The sequence below is a fragment of the Podarcis bocagei genome, assembly GCF_964188305.1.
Source record: "Podarcis bocagei genome assembly, chromosome: 2".
NCBI lineage: Eukaryota > Metazoa > Chordata > Lepidosauria > Squamata > Lacertidae > Podarcis > Podarcis bocagei.
Genome location: NC_138126.1, coordinates 89,611,954 through 89,626,559, shown reverse-complemented (window position 1 = coordinate 89,626,559; position 14,606 = coordinate 89,611,954). Strand labels below are relative to the sequence as shown.

The 14,606-nt window shown below is 44.4% G+C and overlaps 1 protein-coding gene across 5 annotated transcripts in view; it reads right to left on the bottom strand.

Annotated features, from left to right (window-relative positions):
• The window catches only part of ADGRL1 (adhesion G protein-coupled receptor L1), a 130,674-nt gene that overhangs the window by 49,079 nt on the left and 66,989 nt on the right, over positions 1-14,606 (bottom strand). For all 5 annotated transcript variants that reach the window (XM_081181643.1, XM_081181640.1, XM_081181641.1 and 2 more), the window contains exon 3: positions 7,385-7,601. In XM_081181643.1, coding sequence (XP_081037769.1) covers positions 7,385-7,601 — 217 coding nt within the window. The remainder of the gene's footprint in view (positions 1-7,384; positions 7,602-14,606) is intronic.

The following is a 14,606-nucleotide window of genomic DNA, read 5'->3' as shown; positions in this document are numbered from 1 at the left end:
GACCCAGATCACAACTGGCAGATTAATCAGACAGTCCTCTCAACAGCCAGTTGCAGAATTGTTAGCCTCTCACCCTTGCTTAGGTCCAGAGGTAGAGCTAAGAAGCACTGCCCCCCATTTCCCACTTCGTTAGCTCCTGCCACCTGCTCTCCCTTGAAAGGCTGATGCAACAGGCAAGGGAGGTTGGAAGGGGGACTCCCAGGGGCTGTCGGCTGCCAAAGCAACTGGAGCCGGTATCAACTCAGGCCCCTGGGGCAGGACAGCCACCACCTGCTTCACTGAAGCGGAGTTTGTCAGCAAAGTGGGATGGATGAGAGTTGAGGTGCTGGCGCTTCCAGCTCTGTAGAGCCCCACCCAATAGCTAGTCACTTTCTCAGATGGTGCTGTGCAGAATGCCCATCCACTGCATGGCTTATCTTTGAGCTATGCGCTCAAAGAAAGTTGTGGCTGCTGTGCTCCTTGCCGCGTCCCCCTGCTGCTGTGCTGTGAACTAAACTATGGTTATCTGAGCCCGGCCTCAGGGCTTGTCTCACTCCAGACAAACCAGGAGCTGCAACCAAGGCTTGCTCTTGAATTTGTGGCAGGTGCTCGTGTCCATTCAGGACACTAAGCCAAACCATAACTTTGCTCACAGTAGCAAGAGGACTGGGAGAGGAGCCATAGTTTGGCTTAGTATTATGCACAGACACCACCCATTATGTTTTGGATCCTTATATTTATTATTATTCATTTGCTATAATGCAAGCAACTTTGGGTACAATCTGGTAAGAAAAAACAAAAACAAATGAACACATGCTGTTGACAGGAAAGGAGAAGCAGGCAGTATTTGTTGGGCAGGCAGGGAGACTGAGGTTTGGGGAGTTAAGAGAGCCCTAAAGTACAGTGGCTGAAGGATGAGGGAGACAAAGCAGGCAGTGGGCAGACGAGCAAGAATGGGAGAGAAACAGGTCAGGGGAGGCACACACAGAGACTAATGCAGGTAAGAGGCAGAGGAGATACAAAGGGAAAGGAAACGAACAAAGGAGAAAACTGCACCCAGGATTTAGAGACAGGCAAAACATCATGCTGTTGGCAGGTTAAAAAATGAAAGGGAGGGAACACTGGAGACTAGGAAACTGTCAGGCAGGAAAGGCCAAAAAGCTCAGGAGTGGGAGGTTTCATATATTGATCTGAACAAAACAGGTCCTATCTTGAAGTCTTATCCAAGCTACATTTGTTCAATGTTTGTCTAGCAGCACCTTTGACATCTACCTAACCTTCTTTTTTTGGCATTTACCTACTGTGCATCCAGCACCTTCATTAAAATATATAGTACCTTTGGCACCACTTAAAGGTTTCTGAAATCTTAAGCAGTAATATAAATACTTTGGGTTCATCTTTTGGCTCACAGAATGTTGCGCCCATGAAACAGAAGACTATGAGTCCTCAAAAACAGCTGTCTAAACACCAGTATTTCATGGGGAACAGTGAACAAAAAACAAATGTATTGTAAGCATGGGTTGTGCGTACGGACAGTGTCCGGCATGAATGGCCATTATCACTCCTGAACTAACCCAATGTGATAGAATTTGAGGTAAGATTAGAGGAATGAAGCTAACCATATCAAACCAATCCCAATTGGGAATTTTCACTTCTACTACACTGCAAAGAGTGTATTCTCCTTAGCACTGGAAATGGCAGAAAAATTGCCTATCAACTTAGTATGGCTCAGCTTCTGAAGAGAGAGAAAGAAAAATAATTGCAGCATAAGATGAACATGTTTATTTGGAGGCATCATGACTATAAAATAAGTCATTTTGCCAAACCTGCACTGGATCAAAGTTTATGCTAACCTGCCTGAGCTGTCCTTGTTACCTGTTCTATAACTCTCCCTTCAAACTCTTAGCTGGCTTCATGGCAAATATCACATCCAAAAACCTAGAGACTTGGCTAATTGTGCTAAAAAGATTTTAGCACACTCTTTGGACACACTCTTTTCTGCCACTTTCTCAACTGTTTAATCCATATATCAATTACCGTATTTACTCGAGTCTAATGCGCCATTGAATCTAATGCACACCTCAATTTTCAGAACCTTGAAACAAACAAAAAAAGTATTTGCTGGTGAATGTAAATGTTCCATCAAATCTAACATGCACCTTAATTTTTGCAACGTAATTTGGCCAAGAAAGGTGAGCATTGGATTCAAGTAAATATGGTAGTTCATATCAACACAGAAACCTCAAAATGCTAGTAATTTAGGAACATGGCATCTACCAGATCAAATCTTCATTGTGTTAAAACATAACGGGGGGTTTTCAACCTTTTATTGTATAATCGTGCATTTAAGTGTGCAAAGGCTTAAACCTGCTTAGAAGTCACACCCTCTGACCTGAAAGACCTTCCTACAAAAGTTCATCTAGTATGGACTGTACTACTTGTGACAGCACCCCTTGGACTGTGCCATTTCAGAATGCAGAGAGAGGAAAGGGGATGAGGAACAGCAAGTTTGGCTGTTTCCCCGTAACAAAAATTCCACACATGGAGAAGGATGGCACACCAAGGAAAAGAATTCCAGGCCAGGCTTTTGACTTATGCATTTATTTTCTATGTGAAAGGGTTTTAAAAAATAATAATGCTGGAGCATTCAAGCATGTAATTGCCAACCCACAATTTGAAGTGGTACAGGCTAGGAAGAAACATATCATACGGTAATTCTGAACAATTAGTTTGGTTTTGAATCTTAGCTGCATGGTCCCTGGTTGTGGTTGCTCCATAATTAGGGAAAGCAAAAAGGTACATATTCAAATATTTTTTCTTATTACTCCACTTGTTCCAAGGCACTGAAAGGAATTTATAGGACTAAGCCAGGCCTGGACAACTATTAGCCTGTCAAAGAAAACATGACTCCCCAGTCATACATGACAACCTACCAGGGAGGCTCATTAAATATCCTGCTTTTGCTGCTTTCCTGGGAACAAAAGCTATAGGACTGACATACAAGCACCTTGTAGACCACAACAAATGGGCGGTTTATCTTGACACAAACTCTTGATATAAATTCTTAAGAAGAGCCCTGCTGGATCAGAGTAATAGTCCATCTAATCCAACACCTTGTTTCCTAGAGTGGCCAACTAGATGTCACTGGGTAGCTCACAAGCAGAACACAAGGACAACAGGTTGCTTTGGGGCTTCCCAGAGGTATCTTGTTGGCCACAGCGGGGAACAGTGCTGGTCTGGATGGAACAGCTGTCTGATCCATCAGGCATCGCTTGAGGGCCTTGTTTCAGTCAGGGGTTAAAATGCCCTGGGTTCAGGTCTGTACCACCTATGAACACCCCCCCAACTATGAGGCCTCCCCCCCCAGTTTACAACTCATTTGTTGACTTCAACTGGTCTCCTCTGTGGTGTAAATGGATTGTAGATGGGTGTTTAGGCAGCAGATATAGCTGCTTAGCAGCAGAAACTCTGCTTGTATAATTAGTAGATAATATTTGGTAACAGAAATGAAAATCCAAACAGCATGTAAATGCCTTGCTAATGGTATTGGTAACAAATTAAACATTGAATATTGTTTAAAACATTAGTGAGTTTTGCTGCTAAGGGCAATTAGATTTAGCTTGCATTTAAAAAATCTGCTAGCAATCCTCAAAGCTCTCGGGGATTCTTGATTGCCCACTGCTGCTGCTGTTGAAGAAACTCACCAATGGATTTTGATAGAAGCACAAAAAAGGAGAAATAACTTAGCGAGCAGCCAGTCACTAGCAAAAGTGAGTAGGAGTAAAGGAAGCCACTCACCAGCCTACAGGGTCTCTGCCAATCTAGAAAGGTGAAGAGTTGTGTGAAAATAGGTGAGATGGGATTTTTTGGAGTGGGATGTTCAAGAGGCCACAGCTGCTTAAGTCAAATAATGTATGTGTGTGAAAGAGAGGCAGATGTTTCTGTGTAAGGCATGCAGGTAAAAATCAATCAAGATACTGCACCAGAACTGGTGATTAATGTGGGGATAATGAATCAAGTATTCTTTATTCTTCATTCTTCTTCATTCCAAAACCATGAAGACTACCCCAGTGTTTACTTTCTAAATACAGAGGTGCCATGCATCAAGCTGCCTGAAAGCCGGGACCATATTCCCAAATGTGTAGAGAGCACATGCTCAGAGTCACTGTTTCCCATGTTATAATGACTATATTTGCTCCACGGCTGAGCCCTGGCTCCAAAAACATGTTTTCTGGAACTGAACCCTAATGAAATATGGCTTAGATTAAGCCATGAAAAACCCTTTTTGGAGGAAAACCTATGTATTAATTGACTGGTTTTGCAGACCAGTTTACCACATGCCCAGATTGTCTAGACACAATTCTGTGCAAAATGTTACACTAAGTGAGTGGCAAACCTGTGCGCATGAGCAGTCTCAACTTGTCAATTCAAAGCAGGCTAAGCAAAATAAAAACCTTCTCGGTAGTGGCGCCCACCCTGTGGAACGCCCTCCCATCAGATGTCAAGGAAATAAACAACTATCTGACTTTTAGAAGACATCTGAAGGCATCCCTGTTTAGGGAAGTTTTTAATGTTCAACATTTTATTGTGCTTTTAATTTTCTGTTGGGAGCTGCCCAGAGTGGCTGGGGAAACCCAGCCAGATGGGCAGGGTGTGTGTGTGTGTGTGTGTGTGTGTGTGTGTGTGTGTGTGTGTGTGTGTTACATGCCACTATGAAGCAAGCCCCCTAAAAGCATTGTATGAATCAGTACCTGAGGAATGTAGTGTGCTTTCACCAGCTCTAGTCTTTGGTTTTTGGCAAATGTCCCCAGCAAGCTTTTACAAGAGGGGAGGGAAAAATGAATAGATTCCATATCATGTCATTGTAGAATTATGTGTGTTTATTGCAACTTCTAACCCCACCCCCTTCAAAGGTAACAATCTGGTTTATATCACACCCTATTCTCTGTTATTCTTCTGTTTTACATACAGTGGTACCTCGGGTTAAGTACTTAATTCGTTCCGGAGGTCCGTTCTTAACCTGAAACTGTTCTTAACCCGAAGCACCACTTTAGCTAATGGGGCCTCCTGCTGCTGCCACCATGCCGCCGGAGCATGATTTCTGTTCTCATCCTGAAGCAAAGTTCTTAACCTGAGGTAATATTTCTGGGTTAGCGGAGTCTGTAACCTGAAGCGTATGTAACCTGAAGCATATGTAACCCGAGGTACCACTGTACTTACCAAGGCTCTACATGCACATTTCACATGGAGTTTATCTGCTCCTGCATTTAGGCTGCAATCCCAGAGGGTCAGACAAGAGCACAACATCCACACTGCTACCCCAATTTTTGCAGGGTTTCTATGGGTGGCCCACCAGAACTCCTAAACTGCATCCTAAATTTTTGCCTTAGAAAGCACTTTGGTGGACTGGTGCAAGGAGCTGTTTTAAGGGACATGCATGTTTCTTTTGCATGCGCAGTGGTAACAGTTTCCCTTAAGCAGGACCAACACATAAGCTACAAATGGCTTCCTACTCAAAACGAGAAGCTAAGAATCGTATCAAATGAAGGATGCACCTGTTGCTGCCCTAACGGAAGCAGCATCCATATTTAGCAAAAATGCTCCACATGCAAGGTTTTTTTAAAAACAACAACAACAACAACATGAGGACTTCAGTAAAACTGTAAAAGAAATGAAAAATAAAAGAGCAGATTCTCAGTGTTCCACAGCAAATGAGTCTACACTTACATACTTTGCAACCAGTTCCAAACCACCCTTTGTTTCTGTGGAGGCAAAATGAATGACAAGTGCAGCCCAATTCGTTTCTCACTTGTCTCATGACAAGTTGCCAGCCTTGCATTTCAGCTGCATTAAACAGTCATGGAATGCACTGCAAACAGTGGCACCTCCTCGCTGGGGTGTCACAGCGGTAGAGTGTCTGAAAAACTGCCTGTAGATGCACTTAATTGTATTCTAAGTGCTTGAGTAACATTATTTACTATATCCTACTAACTAACAATAAATGAAATCATTTTTTAAATGGCTAGTGACAGTACTGCTATTAGAACTTTAAATAATTCAGGTAACCAATCCTGCTCAGCAGGGAAGTAAAATTCGCAAGAGCACATGACGCACTAAGCAAAAGTGAGGGATGAATCCTATGGGTGGGACGGACTACCAAGGAACCAAGCCTGCCTTCTTTCAAGGTGACTTTAGCACAAAGTAACAACAACAACCCAACCTTTCCTGGGTGGTGCTTATTCAGCAAATGTATTTTTGCTGGGTTGGTTGAAGTGAAAGTATGATTCATGTTAAATCTCAGGTATTATACTGCTTAACCAAAAGATTCTGGGGTAAGGGTTTCAACACTATTTCTTTCAAGTTTGGAAAACACTTCGCCTTTTGAATTCCTGTCTGTACCACAGCAGTAGATGGCCTGGAGACCAGCAAAATATGGCAACTCAGTTAGGTAAATGGTGCCTCTGTTTTAGTAGTATTTGGTAAGGGATAGAGAGAGATTTTCTAGACTCAGGGATGACTGCTGTGAAAAGGTTTGAAGAATACTCAGTCTAAGCTTCTCAGTTCTGTGACATAACATTAAGCTCAGGCTGTGACATGACTGTTATATTGAGAAATACATTCCCTATGCATTCCAGTGCAAATCTTTAGATGGAAAGACTCCCCTGGAAATCAGTGTGGTTTGCACACACTAAGAAAAACTTCAGAATACGCTCATCCAATGGAGCAGAGGTGCTGGCATTACCCACCTGACAGCAACATGGATGCTGCTTGCTGGGAGGGATGAGGCAGCAGCGAGGCCAGGGCTGAATGGGCATACTGGCAGAGTGAATGCCGCACTCCTGCCAATGCACCCACATGGCCCTGATATGGCTGCTGTCTTATCCCTCCCCCCTGCGGTAAAGGGGAGGCCACTGCTGTGGCTCTGCCCCACTAGGCAAGCTGCTTCTGGAAATCTCAAGGGAGTTGCTGATGAGGAATGAGCGAACCAGACAGTAGACTGCTGGATGGTAATCTGGGCCAGATGCAGACTGGGACAGCTAGCAATTAATTGTTGTTGTTCTTCTTATTATTATTGTTTTATTGTTACAGGCCTTTATAGCCTGCCCGCCCTCTGTTCAATCCGAAATAGCAGCTCAAAGGACGACATAATGGGTTAAGAAACTTACTGGAGCTCAGTGGCCACAACCCCATATTTTAAAAAACCCAAGAGTGACTTTGGAGGAACACAACAGGCCTGGGAGCAATTTGAAGGTGAAGGAAGTTAGGGAAGGGAAATGCCTCCTCAACCCCCCCACTGAAATACAGAGAATAATAATAATAATAATAATAATAATAATAATAATAATAATAATAATAATATCTTTATTGTCATTGCCCCCTTCGGGGACAACGAAATTACTCTTACCTTTGGGACATGATTTTGAAGGCATCTGGAAGATAGCACTGGACATTCTCCATCTGGAAGGGATCAGCATCACAGATCTTGTCATCCGTACGCCCATAGTTGGCATTTTCCACCATGATAACATCACTGCCTGGGCAACGCAGCTCAATGGGGTAGCCCTCACATGCCAGTTCCCGCCGAACCAGACCAAAGGGTAAGCCAGCACGGCTTAGACCTGCTGAGATAGGAGATGAGAGGGTCAGGGCTACAGGCTTATTATGCCACTCGATCAAGCAATTCCAGTTTATCTCCTGATGGACTACTGCAGTTTCCTACCAATCCTTAGGTATGCACAGCACACACTATGAGACTAAAGCATGGAAAGCAGGACTCCAGGGTTGTTTTTCCAACTCTGCAGTCTTGTACAAAGAGAACCTAGTAAATCAGGATTTCTTATTTTTCTGTTGCATTTTCAACACATGCTGCAAGACCTATAACATGTTAATCTACTTCCAAGTCTCTGTTTTCCATGTCAATCTTTGGAGAACAACAGCAGGGGTTCTGGGTTCCCTTCTACCTCCACTGTGGCATGTCTGGTGTATGTTTTGTATGTGGAAGGGTGCTTGTCCAGACACTACCCAAGAAGAGGAGAGAGAGAGAGAGAGAGATCTGCCCCCCCCCATTTGCTGAGCTGAGCTGCATATTCAGAGTAAGCTCTACAGACTTAGGCAGATGTGCCTTTAAAAACCCAGACATGTTTTTCATAAAGCTCTTGGCTCCCTGCACCACCCGTGACCCACTTTAGAGACAGCAGCTGAGGAAAGGGTCTGGGAAATGTGCTGAGAAAAATTCTTTGCAATCCTTTTGAATCCGGAAGGTTTTGCGAGACTGGAGAGGTGGAGATGGGAAGTAAACAAGGGGGGGGGGACCAACTGAGATCTGAACATGGATATTAGGGAGGTTTCTAGAAAGATTCATGGTTGAGCTTTCTGCTCATTTCTATTATGGGAAGGATACTGCACGATTGCCGGGCTGAGAGCTCAGGCTCCTGGATCCCTCTGAACAAGGATGAGAAGGAGAAAAAGGACAACTGGGATCCATCTGCACAGCCAGGGCCAGCCACCAACATTTTACTGCCTGAGGCAAAGCAGCAAATGCCTCACCCCCGCTAGTCAAGGGCATTTTGGCATCTGAGGCAGAAAATCCCACATGCACATCTCCCCCTCCCCCTCCCTAGCAGTAAAAAATATAATAATAATAATAATAATAATAATAATAATAATAATAATAATAATGCATTAAATAACTAACAATTTGCTGCCTTTTCATGACATCCTAAATCAGCAGCCTGAGACAGCCCCCTCATTCTGTCTAATGGTAGAGTCAGTACTGTGGGTATAAATTAACCTATCCGTCTTTAGCAGCGCAAATCTAAGCATGTTTAACCAGATGCAAATCCCACTGAACTCAATGGAAGTTACAGCACAATACTTTACATGCCCACTCAAGAGTTCAATGGAGCTTACGCCTAGATAAGGAGGTGCTGGATTGCAACCTTGGCCTGTGCATTTATTTAAGATTGCGGCCTACCAACACAATCCTCTACTCAGATGTAAACCCTGTTGAATTCAATTGAGCCTAAATTGTCTCATTTTTTAAAAAAATAGTTGCTCTAACAGTCCAAGAGGATCCTCCTTCTCCTTTCAAACTAGCATAAAGACTGAGCTGCAGTGTGCATGGTGTCTCCTCAGAAATCTCACACCTCACTAAAGAAAACACACTCTTTCCACTCCTTCAATTAAAAATGATGCTATTCCAAAAGAAAGTTCCCTCAAACCTCTTAACATACTGGCTGTAGAAGGGGTAGGGCTTCATCTCCCTCAGCTTTTCTACCTCAGGGTTGGCAGTTCCATGTTGGCGAAGTCAAGGCATGGATGGGGGCTTATTCCCTGGCAAATGCTCAAAAGCTCAGAGTGGTTAACTGAGCACAGCTGTGAGGGGAGTGACTGTAAAGGAGGCTGGAGGGAATCAGGAAGCTGCTCTGTGCTCTATCCTGGCCTCTCCTCATCACCCGCTTACATGGAGTGGGGCTTCCACATGCTCCGCCTCCTATGAAGGATCCTGCCCCATCCTGGACTAAGCTTTCTACTGTAGAGGGAGCAGCAGGAGTACCAGCAAGTGAGTTGGAGGGATTGGTAGGAAACAGAAAACTAGGTAGACAGAAAACAAGGGCAGCAAACCCAGTGGCAGGAGTGAGCAGAAGGAGACGGTGGGGCGTCTGTGCCAATCAGCTGCCTTTGATGATTAGCCACCTGAGACAAATAAAAGTCTTAGGGCCAGGCTTCCCTACAGCTGTGGTCTTTGAGACTGAAGAATAGTGATGTGACTGTTTATGGTCACTGCATGCTACAAACATCAGTTTGGGAAGGACAGCTACCTGCAACGACTGCATTATGGTTTCCTACAACCCTAGTAGTATGTTCCCCAGCTACAATTTGAGCTGGCTGAAAAATGCATACTTAATGGCCTACTGCTGTCTCTGCCCCACTCCCAACCACTGCATTTCTCTATCCACATGGCTCCCTCCTCATGCTAAACTGGGAAGAAATGCCCCCCTCATTTTCTAGGAGCAATGCCTGCAATAGAAGAAGCAGCACCACCACACCCCTCATTCACTATTAACCAAGGGGCTGAAGTAGCAGGGCCTGGAACCTGGCAGAAGGACCAGGATGGCAGTGAAACAGCAGCCACATACCTGGACAGCATAGGTGTGAACTGGCAACTATGTTCAGGCTGTCTGGCATGCCTTTCAGGGACAATGCCCTGAGACAAACGTTCAATTTGGCCTGTGCTCCATTTGCTTTGACGTGTTCTTTCTGCCATTATAATCTGTGTGACATTGGGTAGCACATCAGCTTTGCCTCTCCCAAATGGAGATGGTGGGAAGGATGTACACCCAATGTACACTGCTAGAAGAAAACTGCAAGGGGAGTCACTCGGTTTTATGTGTGGGTACACCTAAGCCTTCCTTGCGGGCTTCACATAGCCTCTTAGCTTGTCGCAGCTAATCAGCCAAGAGACCTGTAACTTCAGCTGCAAAGGGCAAGAGTCAGAGCCCCTAGTGGGGAACATACATTAGTGGCACTCAGGGCTTTAAAGGCAGGCTAGAGAGGGGACTGGGAAGCAAGCATGTCATAGCTGCTCTTTGTGTAATTTTTCCTTCCCCCTTGCTGGGTTAATGGAAGGACCCTGTGGAGGGAGTCTGTAATTAAACCATTAGCTGAGTAACTAACTAGTAACAGCCCGAGTGCTGGTGGTTGTTTCAGGCGGTGTTGGTGGGGGAGCCCAGCAGACAACAGAAGGTACGAGCTGAGAGAGCAAGAAAGGGCAGCCGAGAGTGGATACGTGAATGGAGGACAGTAAATGAAGAAGGGACAGCAGACCTTGGCAGTAAGTATTGTAGAAACCAAAATACGGCTGCCAAAAGCCATGGATTTCCCACACTGGCAGCCTCAGGATAGGCTCATGAACAAAGCCCCAAGAGTCTCCCAGCTGCATCTGGACGTGTTTGCAATGAGCTGGGGCTATGGCACCTATTTGGTTTCAGGGCAGACAGCTGGTTGCAGCTAATTGTAGGTGTGATCCGAGACTTTCCTAAACATATTGAGTAATTCGCAGGGGCACAGTGTTGTGGGGAAAACTTTGCTTCCAGCTCCTTACTTTATTAGCTGCCACAGCTCCCAACCTCTTGCTTCTTCTCAATAGGGTCTGAAGAGGGCAATGACATTACATCCCCTCTATGCCCTTTTATCAGTTGTCGGTCTGTCTGCTCCTCCACACACCACTCCACTTTAGCAGCTGGGCAAACCTGGCTATTCTTGGGACTGAGGAGGTAAGTTTACTTTGGAAAGTACCAAGACAGATTCCTTGTATGTGGACACCCGAAGGTAGGGACCAAGGGACATGTGTCCCTAGTGGAACTGGGCAGAAGGGGTGGTGGAGAAGCTGCAATTATCAGGGGTAAAATATTTAACACCTAAAGCATAAACCTACTCAGATGAAGGAGATGCTCTTATAATGGGCAGTTATCAGCTACTATGCCCACTGATTCTCAATGGTGCGTTACAGGAATCTTGCAAACAGGTATACCAGGCAGGCAGCACTGGATGGCAGAAGCAATTTGGAATTTAGCAGGATAAAAGAAGAAAATAATGGGAATGAAAATATTTCTTTTCAATATGTTTCAGAATGACCAATCCAGTGCTCCTCCTGGGGTACCAGTGGCCTCTTCATCCTGACTCTAACCACATAAGCAGGAACATGAATATATGGCTGTCTACTGATGGGCATCATGATGGGCATTAGGCCCTCCCTACCCAAACTGCCAAGCTCAGCCATACAATGAACCATGGGTTAGTGAAGAAAACTGGCTTTGTTTAAAGCCACCCCCTGCCTATTGAAACCCATGTGGCTGATGCTTTGAAGCTGGACCCAAGTGCTATGCAGTTGCCCTAGTGAGGGAACACAAAGGGGCCTGAGAGATGAAACGCCAGAAGCAGCAGCCACAATAGTGCCTTGAAGTGGGAAGCATGGGACAGAAAAGCACTGATTAAAGAGAGGCCAGGTGCATTATGGGAGCTTCACCAGTGACTTTGACTGCTAGAGCTTCCTGCTGAAAGAAGGAGGGAGATCAAACACTCCTCTCATACAGCAATCTCCAATAGTATGGCCAGGTATGATGTGGGCATGGGTAGAAAATGTGGGGATGAATGTGAGGAACAGGAACCCTGGTTGGATATTAAGTGTACCAGCGTTCCCATGTTCTCTGCACTCTTAGAGTGCTTCAGAAGGATTTTTCTACACGTTTATGATTTCATTATTTAGTTGCCTGTGCCTAGAAGGCTCAAGGTAGGTAGAAATTATGAATATACAGAGACCTCAAACTGAAGTGCTTTCATCTTTTGGGAAGATGGATAGATTAACAACAACAACGTGATCTAAAAGACTTCAACAGATCTTGGAAGGGCCTTAACAAAATGTGCCTATCATATGTAAAGGCCACATTTTCTACATTGGGCATTAAGATTAAAAAATAATGCTTCCTTGAGTTCACCATCAAAAAGCTGAGGCTAGACAGCAAAGGCATGTAGAAAAGCAGACCCATAGCCTGTGAGTATTCCACATTTTGCAACTGCACTGTCCAGGCACAGATATTGCTGCTGAACTCAAATGCCAGCATGTTCGCAATCTCCAAGTTACAGAGATCAAGAGCTATTTTAGCAGAGTCTACTCTCTCCAAACCCAGGGGTGGTAAGATAAATGCACCCAGGCATGAATAAGGAAGCTGCGTCTAAATCAAATCGTTGATTTATGTGTATGAGCTCCCACCACTGATAAACTTATAACATTCAGGTTGAACAGAGACCCAAGAGCTTAGTATGATCTAGGATCCAGGCCACAGAACTATAGGCAATCACCTTAGTTACAGAAAACAAGGTCATTTCACTTCCCACAATCCTCTTCATTTCTTGACTACATCCAAATGCACTGTAGTGCAAGGCTAGTTGGCAAAGGCAATTTATGTAAGTCATGAGGAGCAGAAGAAAAGAATGCAGAGCAAGCAAATATGTGCAAATTCGCACAATCCATATAGATCCTCATAGGATTCAGATTTTATTTGTGCATTTTTTGCAAGCTTTTCTTTTTTTAAAAAGCATAGAATATACAAAATTTTGGGCTTCCCCTCACGAATTTTTAAACTCTTCCCTGTACCTTTGTCACAACATTAGTTTGAGCATCTTCAGAAAGACTTCTTTAAATTTCTTTGCATTTTTAACCACTGTTTAGATGTGCTGGGGCTTTGCACATTTGAGTTTAAGGTGGCCTATGGTAGGATACATAGATTAGTTGAGAGATTATGGGTGTGGTCATGCAATTCTCACATGAGTGCAGGCAGCTGTGCCTAAGTACAGCTGCCTTCTAGTGGGTACAATAGGCAGTACTCAGTTGCCCATCTGCCTGTCAACCAAAATCTCAGGACAAACCGAAAAGGAAGCTGGCAGTTTTGTGTCTTCCCTTGGGATGCAGCCTGGTAGGCTAACAGTCTATGAAACACCAGTGTTTTTCCTTGGTGAAGGAGATACTTGGATCTGAAAGACTACTGAAAGGCCAAAGCTAAGCACACCCTTTCATTGCATATCAAAATTGCCTCTAATGCAAGAGACTCAAGACCTCCAACCAACACCATTTTCCTCCAAGTCAGGTTCTAAAATTAGAATGTGGGACAGATGGCGCTGCATGGATCCAATTAAAAAAAAAGTCCATCCCCTCAACCCCCCCAAAAAAACCCTTAGAGGTGGCAGAGTATTGGGAGACATCTGCTCTCAAGGGGGTGGGGATAAGTCATAAGTTCCTGGCATTGTATAAAATTGGTACTAACATCTCGTACACGGGCTGGAAATGGTTTCTTAGAACTAATGTTACATCTGCAAAATCTCCAAAGAGGGTTGCAACTTGTCCCTTTTTAAAAGGCACATCTGTGATTCTGGAGCATTCCATTCTCAAAGAAAATGATGAACATTCTGTTTAAAAAAATGAACTGACCACCTTCAATGCTAATTTACATGTGACCAGTCCCTTTTAACAAATTCTTCTTCCTCCTGGGCTGCACCTACAGTCAACATTTCCTGTCCAGCAAAACTAAACAGGACAAGCTGACAAATTTATGCCAGGAATGCAACCATATACCCAAAGGGTTAAGAGGCAAGTGGTTTCACTGCATGGAATGCTGTGGCTGAGTGTCCGTGACCGAAAGATATATGGAATCAGAAAGCTGGAAAGGTAAAAAAAGGCTATCTAGTCCCAACATTCTGCCCAAATGCAGGAACTTCTATCTACGTGCTCCAGTCTCGTTCCTATCATTCTGCTCTGAATGGTGTTCCACAAAGCAAAAACTAGTGAACCCAACAGACTAGGTTTGGGGAACCTCCAGCCCACAGGCAAAACATGATTCTGCAAAGGAACAACTGGGAGCTTAAAGAAGCTTCCTGATAGCTCCTTTGCTGGAGGTCATATCCCTGCCAACACTGCTCTGTGCAGCAGCTTCTTTCCACCTCCAACATCTGAGGTAGAAAGGAGAAGCACAAGGAGGCTTGCAAAGCATATGGCTGGCGACACCCCTTGCGCAGAGGTTCTCAATCTTTGGGTTTTGACAGGTGGCCTTTATATGATGTTATAATTATGT